At 50.1% G+C, this 11,070-nt stretch overlaps 6 protein-coding genes across 6 annotated transcripts; 1 reads left to right on the forward strand and 5 right to left on the reverse strand.

Moving 5' to 3' along the window:
* Nucleotides 1–1,526: 1,526 nt before the first annotated feature.
* Nucleotides 1,527–2,047, reverse strand: AYL99_11903 (hypothetical protein; the record flags this gene model as incomplete). Its single annotated transcript, XM_018843407.1, has 3 exons — nucleotides 1,527–1,534; nucleotides 1,581–1,634; nucleotides 1,696–2,047. The coding sequence occupies 3 exons, from the start codon at nucleotides 2,045–2,047 to the stop codon at nucleotides 1,527–1,529; spliced, it is 414 nt and encodes a 137-aa protein (XP_018687248.1).
* Nucleotides 2,048–2,378: 331 nt separating this feature from the next.
* On the reverse strand, nucleotides 2,379–2,989 carry AYL99_11904 (hypothetical protein; the record flags this gene model as incomplete). Its single annotated transcript, XM_018843408.1, has 3 exons — nucleotides 2,379–2,507; nucleotides 2,566–2,785; nucleotides 2,838–2,989. 3 exons carry the CDS (start codon nucleotides 2,987–2,989, stop codon nucleotides 2,379–2,381), a joined length of 501 nt encoding a protein of 166 aa, XP_018687249.1.
* Nucleotides 2,990–4,543: 1,554 nt separating this feature from the next.
* On the reverse strand, nucleotides 4,544–5,230 carry AYL99_11905 (hypothetical protein; the record flags this gene model as incomplete). Its single annotated transcript, XM_018843409.1, has 1 exon — nucleotides 4,544–5,230. One exon carries the CDS (start codon nucleotides 5,228–5,230, stop codon nucleotides 4,544–4,546), a length of 687 nt encoding a protein of 228 aa, XP_018687250.1.
* Nucleotides 5,231–8,121: 2,891 nt separating this feature from the next.
* AYL99_11906 (hypothetical protein) lies at nucleotides 8,122–9,013 on the reverse strand (the record flags this gene model as incomplete). The annotated part of the gene is made up of 4 exons (XM_018843410.1): nucleotides 8,122–8,378; nucleotides 8,436–8,573; nucleotides 8,693–8,821; nucleotides 8,878–9,013. 4 exons carry the CDS (start codon nucleotides 9,011–9,013, stop codon nucleotides 8,122–8,124), a joined length of 660 nt encoding a protein of 219 aa, XP_018687251.1.
* Nucleotides 9,014–9,198: 185 nt separating this feature from the next.
* On the reverse strand, nucleotides 9,199–9,826 carry AYL99_11907 (hypothetical protein; the record flags this gene model as incomplete). The annotated part of the gene is made up of 4 exons (XM_018843411.1): nucleotides 9,199–9,456; nucleotides 9,510–9,612; nucleotides 9,661–9,681; nucleotides 9,732–9,826. The coding sequence occupies 4 exons, from the start codon at nucleotides 9,824–9,826 to the stop codon at nucleotides 9,199–9,201; spliced, it is 477 nt and encodes a 158-aa protein (XP_018687252.1).
* Nucleotides 9,827–9,980: 154 nt separating this feature from the next.
* AYL99_11908 (hypothetical protein) lies at nucleotides 9,981–10,448 on the forward strand (the record flags this gene model as incomplete). The annotated part of the gene is made up of 1 exon (XM_018843412.1): nucleotides 9,981–10,448. One exon carries the CDS (start codon nucleotides 9,981–9,983, stop codon nucleotides 10,446–10,448), a length of 468 nt encoding a protein of 155 aa, XP_018687253.1.
* Between the last annotated feature and the right edge of the window lie 622 nt (nucleotides 10,449–11,070).

Here is an 11,070-nt window from a genome sequence, read left to right on the forward strand (position 1 = left end):
TTGCGGGAAGCATACTCTACACCAAAATTGTCTACGTGCGCACATCGATGATACATACATGCCGCTATTTGGACCTTGCGACTGTGCGGTCGAGGCTTAGGGACTGGATCTGGATCACGTAGAACTTACCACAATCATTCACTATATAATGCGAGATAATGTTATTACAGCTAAATTCACGGCCTGTGTTCATCTAATTTTCTCTAAAAGATCACCCTATCAAGGCATAGTATATGGGAAGGTACCATGTCGCATCAGAGCCTTGCACATAAAAGCTAATCTAAGCTACCTAACGCTGAGCAAGATTTTACAATCACACTGGCTGATGTCCCAACTCAGTGAGCCGTACCTTCTTGGTGAGATAGCCACGAACGAGGTTCCGAAGTTCATCTCGTAATTTTGCGTGAGCCGACACTATAAACGATCAGCAGGGGACAATAAACAAAGACAAGACGTTCTACCGAGCACAAGCATTTCTCCATACTCTACACTCTCTTCTTGAGGTTTCTCTTCTTGCGGCTTCATTTCTTGTGGCTTCTTTTCTTGTGGTTTCTTTCTTTGTGGCTTCTTTCTGTCACCCGGGAAGCAGGGCTGTTACAATGACTGTTACAATGCGCTTCCCGGCCGACAACACTCCATGGGGCGAGTGGCCCCCAAGTGCTAAGGCGGCCCCCACAAGGTATACGCAGAAAGAGATAAATAGGACCTCTATTCTCGCACTGCTGGAGAGGCCCTCAACAGTGCGAGAAGTCGATGTCTCAAGGACAGCTTTATACAAATCAAGATACGTGTTCAACCCTCTGACTCTTCGTCTAACGATCCCACCCCAAGACTCTCTGACATTAAGGGTCATTCAAATCTTCACAGATCGAGTCGATCGGAAGGCTTAGACATCGCTCAAAAATTTGAGCCACGGTCCGCGATTCGAGATGTATCAGGCAGAACCATGCTGCAGACTGCACAATTAGGTTTGAACGTCGAATCTAGCTGTTATGTAGGCGATGCGGCTGAACCTTGTTGGCATCTTGTTGTGCCGGCAGGTGATCATGACATACTACTTGCTGGGATAGCCGAAGCAAGCTCGAATAAGGGTGGGACAGTCGACGGTACCTGACCTGCATCCACTTGTCGGTTCATGGCTTTCTAGCCTCCACAAAGCGGCCACGGGTTAGTTAAGTTAAAATAGTACTGCCGCTATTAGCGTTTTCTGCCACTGCTTTTGGGCGGCAGAGTCGTCTGTAATGGACCGTAAAGTGTTACACGTGATCAGAGCTTACTTCTTGTTAATTGGCGATGTCAAGAAGCAACGCTTAGCTTTATATAGACTAGTTTCAAGTCAGAGTGGCCAAAATTGTAGGCCCAATTCATTTGAGTGTGTGTAAAGGTGAAGCCGCAGTTGTCAGGAAGAGGTCCACAGCCCCTTGGGGATCGCCCAAAAAGACTAAGAATCCTGTCATTTCATGACAGATCTTGGACCTCTTAGCTTATATGCTTGTCATTCATGACACAATGAGACTAGTGCCTTATTAATAATCTCTTAATTTAGGACTTTTGAAAAGACTTAAGAGTCTATTTCGTACGTTTGATCTTGAATATAATGATACCTTTCAATACCCGAGGTATCGAAAACCACGCTGTGGTGAGACGATGGTGTTAGTCGAGAGGGAAATAGTTAAGGGAGAGTGCCGTAGTTACCTGTCTTGAAGAGACCTTCCGCCCGCCAGTCATGTTGCGTTGGTGGTTCCGGCATGCCCGCACGGATCCCGAGGTTTTTCATCCTTCTCCCAAATGCCTCCGCCCGTTCGATCTTACCAGCCCGGCTCAGGGCCTGGCTTTCGAAGAAGGGTGTGTCGAGAATGTGGTCTTTCCAATGGATGTGACAAGAAGTGGTATGTTTTGGCGGCTTGACAGCTAGGAGGCTCTCAATGGTGCTATGGTTCCGAAATGCTCCGAGCTCGAGCAGCCGGGAGAGGAATGGAAGAAGGCTGTTGAAGCAGAGAAAGTCCAAGTCTTTACCTTCCGTCAGAGCGTGTCGTGGCTTGGTCATGGGGTTCAGCAGGAGACGTAGGGAATTTCGAGGATTATCAGCTTCCTACCTCTTACTGATGGGGGCGTTGGACATGTTTTTTGCATCCTTCGTAAGCTGAATAGCAAGTTCTGGCTTTTTGTCCTCATTCCAGAAGCAGATGAACATTACGTCCTGGATAACCAACCACCGTTAGTGCTGGACGTCAGATGTTCGGGGATACACTTACTTTGTAGTACAACCCTCGGTCACTATCGCGTCGAGCGCTAGGTTCAACGTATTCGCCAATCCGTGAAGTGCTGAAAACGTTGGATAATTGTAAGGCCCAGTCGTCGATCCTCGTTCCAGGTCTCTAGTAGATGAACCAGTCTCTGCTCCAAAGCTGCTCGGCATAGATCAAAAGGTGTTTTTCATTTGCATATCTTCGAGGCTTCTTTTCGTCAAGAAGACCTAGTAGTTCTTTCAATGGCCCATAGATGAACTGAGTTCGTGGGTTAGTGCTGCTGCGTTAACGATGGAAAGGATGATTTGAGACGTACTTCGTGAATTGACTCCTTGAGATCGTCTCTGATAGCAGGATATGATCGCTTCCAAGCGCCTGTGAAGTTGTTCCAGTAGTTCCGAACGGTTTCCACACTTGCGGTCTTGTTCTGTGTGCCTTTGATTACCTTGGCTCTTATATAGACGAAATCCTTCAGATCCTCAAGGTTGTCCGTGCAAGGTATTCTCTGCTTTGTCTCGCTCATATGATCAACGTAACTGCCCGTCCGTTTAGCTCGTCGTAGGAATGAAGTCCAAGATTGCCACGTACTCAGTCCATGCACTGAGCGCCGCTTGGTGGTTTGCTATCGTTCCATCCTCGAGCTTAGGCAGCAGCCGGTCACCGTTGACGATACTGCATGCCTCCTCGTTGTAACCCATCTGCTTCGCCCGTTCAACGATGTTCCTACGGCCTCTCGTCATGTTTACCCGTGTACGAGAGAAGATACAGTGGTCAATAAAGACCAGCAGCACAGAGGATACGGTAATATTGTTGCGAGACTTTGCAGAACACAGTGAGGAGCCTGAAGCGTAGGGGGGAGGGAGAAGGAACGATTGCGTGAGTGAAGAAGAGGGAGAGGGAGGGGAATGCATTGCGAAGGACGACCGTCTTCCTACCACGAGAAAAGGCGATCCGACGGTGTCTGGAGGTCCCCCTTACCAGGCTTCATCAGGGTGCCCAAAATCGGGTCCCCTTAACGGGTGCTGCTCGAGTAAAGTTGACCAGATTAGAGAGGACCAAAAACGGACCCATCTCAATATCCTCAAGCAGTGCCGAGGTAACTTACAAGGATAGTGGAGAGGGCTGAGCTACTCAGGGAGCCACCTGAGCCGTGGCGGTGCGCCCTGATGAAGGCTGAGCCGGAGTTGAGCCGAGCCTGATTCGGGTTTCAAAAAGCAGCAGGGGCATGTCCCAATATGGACGCAAAGGTCGGTCAGGTTTGGTCCGATTATAGCCAGCGAAGACAGGGAGATCGCGAAGCGAGCCGCAGAAAGCGAGGGTTCGTCCGGCACCTGGGACTGACGGATGAGGACATGCTGTGAATGGGCTGCAGTGGCGGTGGTGGCTAGTACAGCCACAACCATGTACAAGGTTTATCTTCACGCGTCAGAGGGCACTGTGTTTGGAAAACAACAAGTAACACGACCAGGAACAGTAACAGATCAAGTTTTGAGCCATGTTTCATAGAGAATCGAGTGCCAGTTGCACCGTTTGAAAGTGCGTCTGCTCCACCGTTCTGCATCCCGAGGTCCATCGGCTTCCCTGAAGTAAGGTTCGCGCTAGCCTTTTCTAGAAGTCTGTACAAGAAATCCTAGTACAGAGTTGTGGCTGTGCTAGCAAATCATCCAATCATTTCACCCGCAGGCCTTTTTGACCTCCCTTACCTCTTCCATACTGATCAAAGGGGCCCCTTCTGCAGGTACTCCAGCTAGTATGGGGTATAGCCAGTGCTGGTCTTTACTGTTGTCCGATCTGCCTATAACACAGAATGAAGGTGACCCGTCCAATCCTTTCGGTCGAGTCTCCGGCAAGTCTTTGCCAGTGCATCTGCAGTCGCGCGATGCCCAACCTCAACTATTCCATTTGCTTGAGGATGGTATGCTGAAAGGACCACTCTTCTGATACCATATTTCTCCATTAACTTAGCTGTCAGGCCCTTATTTTCTGGACCACCGTCAACAATCAATCTTCTGAAGATTCCATTTTTGCAGATCACATCTTCCCAGAGGAACTGGGAGATAAACGGACTGTTGTGCTGCGCTATACCTCGCGCCTCAACCCATCCGCTGGAAGCACTTCTGGCCTTCAACGAGGTACTCCTTCCTATAAGACTTCGGCATCGGAGTAACATTGGTATGAACCCGTTTGCACCTCTTACCTATCTTCGATCTTTTAATGAGGATCTGGACTGACATTCTCTGTATATCTTGACATGTTGCTTCACGTCGTTATATAAGCCCTCCCAAAAGTATCGATCAGCAACAAGAGAAAACGTGCTCTCCCGTCCCGCTCGCTTCGGTATTTTCAGACTCATTTTCAATTCGCACGGGGCTGACTCGAGCCTGGACATGCTCTCTTCCTAGTACAGACTTGTGGCTGTACAAGAGGGTGTCCTCATCGTCAATCACCTTCCTAATGGGCCGAATCCTAATCATATCAAGTTGAGCCGTGACCCATTTATCGATATCCTCCTCCTCTTCAGTAGCAGCAATGTCTTCCTCCGGTGTAGGCCTTCTTGACAGCGCGTCCGCAACCACGTTCTTAGCGCCTGGCATATATCGAAGTTCAAAATCGAAGAGCCGAATCCATGTAAGCCATTGAGTAACCAAGGCCCCTGGAAGATCCGTCGCTGACGGATTCAGCTGTGCTGCAAGAGTCATCGCATCTGACTCCACCAAGAAGGTTACACCATATAACCAGGGTTTGAGCTTCTTGAGGCTTTTCAGTAGAGCTCGGCACTCCCTCTTCCCAGCATCATACCCAGCTTCCGCCTTTAACCTGACGGGATGTCTGCGCTTCGGGTTCCCTTCCAAGTGCATTAAAACGGCTCCCCATCCGTCGATACTGGCATCAAAAGTAAGGATGATCAATCCCGCTCCTTCATCATAGTCAATGCTCACAACCGCCGGCGCGGTAGTCAATGCGATCGTCAACGCTTCCATCGCCTCGTTGTGTTCCTTCTTCCATTCCCATCGAACTCCATTTTTCAGCAATCGATAAAACACACAAACACGAAGGGCATAGCCTTCAATCCAGATGCGATAGTAAACACAGATGCACAGAAAGCCTTTTAACTCCGTTTGATTCCCTGGTGTTGGCCAATTCATAATCTTTTCAATCTTCAGGGCATCAGGATGTCTCTCCCCTTCGCGATCGCAGATCCCTGCCTTTCATTCCGAACTGAGATTTCTCGCCTGGGGACGGTTGCTCCAGCACGCTCAATGTCGCACAGGACTTGGTCCAGGTTCTGCAAGTGCTCCATGACGAACTTCCGAAAGCCCCAGGAAGGCATTCCCTCTTCAGAATAGTCAGTCTTCAAGCCTTTGATCACTATATCATCCACAAAAGGTCGAGCAGTGTTTGGGGTTTGCGCTGCCAAAACGTTATTGGAAATCCTGACAAACTGAGCCACCGAATTTCTCGCTCCTTGGGGAAGAGTCGTCTGTCTTATGAGTCCCAATGGAGTCTGGAATGCAGTCATATCTCTACACTCAGTTCCCGGTTCGATCTGATCGTATCCTGAAAACCAATCAAGCAAGGACAGGATGTACATGCCAGCGAACTCTTCTGCAAAATCGTCTGATTTGAATCTCGAATCGTCACGCTGTTCATGCTCATTGCTGCATCTACCCTTCGGGATTTGCCCGGCTTCTTTTCGGCCACCAGGAAGAACGGGTTCAGGTAAGGTCTATGACAAGGCTCCAGGACCTCCTTATTCACACAATCTCTTACTCACTCAATCACCTCTGGTTCCAACGCCTTTGAAATATGGAAGCTTTTCGCTTACCATGGCTCATGTCGTATTATTCGGATCACCCGAGGAGGAGCAACTTCGGCAATAACCTTGCCAATCTCTGAGAAAGTCCAGGAAAGCGGCCCTTCTCTGTTGAATAGAATGTCAACTAAAAACATCCTTTTCGGGGGATTGGAGAAGATCCCCAATCAGTAGACGTTGTAGCCGGTCTGGCGTTAGCCTGAATCCCCTTGGAAATATTGCAAATCGAGGCATAATCCAGTCACTGTATCGGTGGGGTTCGTTATAGAGCCCCGCTGCCTTTTCTCTTGTAATCGCTCGTCCTCGCCACTCGAGTAAGCCTCCAGGAGTACTTCCATCAGTCTTGGACGTGTTGACTGGCAGTACTTTATCTGCCTTGCGTTTGTATAAGGTGTCCACTCGAGCCACAGGGGCCATTACTTTCCTTCTCTTCCTATGTAAGGCTTCGTTGCGCATGTCCTCTTCAAGACTGATGGAATCTCTCCGGCGAGAGACCCTCGCCACTCTGTATTGCTCGTTGTGAAGCCCTTCGCCCGGTTTGAAGATAAAACTGTCGAGTCGACTTTTTCTTCCGCAGACGCCTCTACCTCTTGTACAGCCACATCTCTGTACAAGGATCTTCTGCCCCCGCCTCCACCACTCCACGTTGCCATATCGATTTTCAGCCTCCTTGCCTTCGCGAACAGAGGCCTCTGATTTTCCTGTTCGCCCATTAGTTCAAGCCCCCGTGTGATAACTCGACTATCTCAGCAGTCTTAGTATCGTTACCAATCTCCTCTTCTGTTGCTTGAATCCCCACTACTTTCGACGTTTCCTAGTCCTTGAGAATAACGAAGCAAGTCCCGTCCTCTCTCCGATTCATTTGTCACCGACGAGATGCAATCTGGAAAGGAGTACCGAGTATCAAACGATACTGCGGATCCATGACATTCGCAACATGAACAGGGGTTGTCACCTCAATCCCTTCGATATTCATGGCCAGTCCTTCGACTGCTCCTTCGAATCGGTAGCTGTGTTTCCCATCGTACCCGATTGCACTTATCACAGCTCGCGGAGGCGTAATTGGGAGGAGACCTAATTCTTCCGCTAGATCTTTCGACATCACATTCACTTCGGCTCCGCTGTCCACCAAACCTCGTTCACATCCAGTCCGAGTGTTAACGTTGACAAAAAGACACTTCGCATGTAGCAATTCTTGCTTATACGCGAGCCGATCTTGTCCATCCACACGGATCGTGGAAACCTTGTGTCCATGCCGCAGAACCTCGCGAGATTCGTCTTTATATTCCGAGATCTTTTTCGAAAACATCTCGCCACGGAGTTCTTTAGAGCTAGATAGCACTCCTGAATCGTTACGCCTCTCAATTCCTGTGACAGGATCAACGAAGCCAGCTTTTCTGGTCCGTCGATTCGTCTTAGCGCCTTCTGCAATTTCTCTCGTGGCAATAGGTTGTCTGCGTGCATTGTCACCCTCTGCGATCGGCGCGTCCCTGAAGGTTCAGGATCGCCCATAACTGTGTCCTGGCTGTTTTGTACTTGACTGTCCGGGACCTGCTGATTCAGTAAAGCCCACTCGACGAGGGACCTTTGATCCAGACTCTCTCTCCAAAGAGTCTTCAACCGCGGCTTCCAACGCCTCGTTCACGTAGTGGCTAGTTCTTCTCCTCCTGAGCTCTCTTCAGGATCCTTGGGATACCGCTCATCCCATGTCCTGCTTCCGACTCTTTAGCCTATTCTTTGTTCGATTGGCGCAACCCGATGTCCTAACTCTTCTTCCGAATCTTCCTCGAGGATGTTTGGATCTCCTAACGTTCCGGCTCGGATACGACACTCGAACATTTCCCTTAGCATTGCTAGACGATTTCGAGAGCGTGTTTAAGTGTCCTAGCCGGCCCTGCTGAGAAGGGAAAAACACAGAGGGGGCATCGACTCCTTCCTTAGCTGGTCCAAGGGCAATCCTCCGCTGCGGATTGAGATAGATGTTTCCTTGATCAAGCCAAATCTTCAATCGAGGACAACCTATCTGCATGTGTCCAACTTCACCACAGTCGAAACACGTCAGCGGTGGACGGTCTGCAGTGTAGCCTCTTCCAGATCCACTGGTGCCACGGTCCTCTTGTACAGACATATGGTTAAACTCTCGTAAATATCCCCGAATTCCTCTCGATTAGTTCGCCGTTTCTCTTTTAATGACTCTAAATATCCAATCGTCAAAATCAACAGGGCTTCCTGATTCTCACGCGCAATCACCGAAAGCCCAAAGGGTCGGCCGTTGTAGTCGAGGTATGATAGTGGCAATGTAGCGATTGGATACCCTGGATAGAGGATTCTAGCTTGGTCAGGTGGGACCGTTTCGTGACATAGTAACGTACCGCTGTAGGCCGCGTAGGAAATTAATAGGCTGTCCGCCGGTGCCATGATTATATCGACCCCATACGTGTCGAGGACGAAATCGATCCCCTGGTCTCGGACCATATGTCGGAGGTGCTCAAAGTGCTCGTTGTATTCGTCTGCGGTGAGTGATTGCTAGTACGCTCGTCTGAGCCGGTCTTGGTTCGGGGAATCTGCTCTCGAATGTTATTATTGTGGAGAGAGAGAAAGGGGAGAGCTAGCTAGCGCTCGAAAGAACTAATCTTATAGGGAGGAAGTTCCAGCTCGGCGTGTCGTTCGTTGAAGTCTATCAGCTCTTGGAGATCTCGGACCGTGGAGTTGACTCGAGTTGCGAGGTAGGCATTGATATCTCGGACAAAGTCGGCAGCTGTAGGCTTTGTCAGTCTGGGATGCCGGCCGACAAATATGTATATCAGACTTCACCTGTAACTATATACTCGCTGTTTTTGCCGTTCAGGATCAAGACGTCGTGGCGAATCAAAGGCACGTTATCAGCGTACGATTTGGCTAATGCCTCGATTTTGGCATATACTTGACGGATCTCTCGGTTCTGTCTCATCGTTTTGGCTGATCGGAACATCAAAGTTCGACGGGAGAGAACGTTAGATGAACCATTTGCTGCGTGGCACTTTCGACTAGCCGCATCCAGTAGCTCGACAAGTTCCAAACTTCAGGATCCAGCGTTGCAACAGAGATATCACTCCAGCTTCCCGTCAATACAGACGTATAGCTCTGTTCAGGCCTCTACTCCGGGTCGATAATCACATCGAGGAGTACCGCCATATCGTAGGGCGTCTTAGCCATAGGACCGGCCGAGTCGAAAGTGGACGAAATAGGGACAATCCTAGCTTGCGGGACGAGGCCGATGGTTGGCTTGATAGTGTATAGGGCAGCTCTGCCTGCCGGCACGATGAGCGAGCCGTCGGTCTCGGTGCCAATAGAGAAAGGACTGTAGCCTGCCGAGACTGCAACGGCTGAGCCAGAAGATGATCCAGAAGGGTTCTGTTGAGCTGTCAACGATAGCCTCTTGGCCCCCTTTCCGTAGACAAACTCACGCTGTGGCCGTCTGAGCTGTCGTCTGGATTAACATTGCCGCGTGTGTACGCAGACCGGACTTGGCCGCCGACCGCAGAGTAACCACTAGTTATATTTTCCCCTCTGTACCTAGGTTAGTGTCACAAAGACCATAAGCACTCATGGCCGTACGGACTTGTAGTTTGACAGCTCCTAGATAGCGTCAATGACTGAGAATATGACTGGGCAGGGTTCAGGTACACTCAGTTTCGTCTTGCCGAGGACGCCTGGCGTTGCTTCTCGACTCGGCACAGGGTTGGATTCTTGTTGCCATGATCGGTGTGATCACGGCAGGCATTGCGTACTTTGTCGACGTGACCGAGTCGGCAATTTTTGATATCAAGCGTGGCTTTTGTCGAGGCGCCTGGTATCTTGGTCGCACAGACTGTTGTGCTGGCGAACGCAACTGTGACAGATAGAGGACTTAGTCCAAGCTTATCCACCCGTCCAGTATGGACGATATCTACATCGACGACGTGGCATTTGTTATCGGGTCGGTGGTGCTCGCTGCCCTGGCGTGCTTCATCACTCTCTATTCCAAGACAGTCGTGCCATCCCAGATCGCCTCGACTTTTGACGAGAACCTGGGAGCCGTCAAGCAGAACGTCAATGATAATACTGATGACGACAAGTCTGGAGGCGCCCAGCTGCTGCAGACGCAAGATCCCCCGCCTCCAAACGTCTACTATTCGGCCGCTGGAAGCGGTGTTGCCGAAGTCAGCTATTACTTTCCGTCCAAGACGCTATTTCGAACATTCTTTTGTTGCATCGTGGCTGCATTGTCCCTGAAGTTTCTGAATCCGATCGGAACGTCCAAGTCCGTTACATCACCGATTGGCGTTTCTTCGAGCTTTTCATATTCATCTTGCTGGGCTCGTCACGTCTGCACCATCTTTTCAACGAGGCCGGTAAAACAGTGAATGAAGAAACCGACCGACCCAACTTCTCGAGTATCCGAGGCCCTTGATCCTCCCACTCCTGCTTGGAAATCCACATATTCTCTTTGTCTGACATGATATTGGCCAAGACAGCACCGCTCAAAAACACCATCTGTCTCCTCCTGGGAGGATCTTCGATCCGCAGCTTGAATTTGTTCAGCCGTTCCGGATTTCCACCCAGCAGTTGACAATGAGAGCACCAATGATGCCTCCCCCAGCGAGTAGACCATTGGCAGCTAGTTCTCGGTCCCGTTTGGCTGAGGGACAATGTGTGCGTCCGAACAACGTACGAATCAACGGAATGTCTATCTTCGATCTCCAAACAGATTGGCCCAGGTGTCCGAACTGCAATGCGCCGCGAGGCATACTTTATGGAGGGTTTCCTACGCATTGCGCATTCCGCGAGTGCTTACTGGCCTAGGGCTTGACTATGGAAGAGTGTTGTAAGAATGGCGGCGGCCTCGGGGTAAGAGCCGCGTGCGTTCATCGTCTCTCACAGGACTGGATTGACGGCTGGAAGAAGCGGATTCGAGGGTGACTGTTTGTGTTGCACACGACATTTTCTTGAGGTCGGCGTCATTCGGCAGCTTGGGGAGACGGCGGA

Source organism: Fonsecaea erecta, assembly GCF_001651985.1.
Source record: "Fonsecaea erecta strain CBS 125763 chromosome Unknown Scaff18, whole genome shotgun sequence".
In the NCBI taxonomy this organism is placed as follows: Eukaryota; Fungi; Ascomycota; class Eurotiomycetes; order Chaetothyriales; family Herpotrichiellaceae; genus Fonsecaea; species Fonsecaea erecta.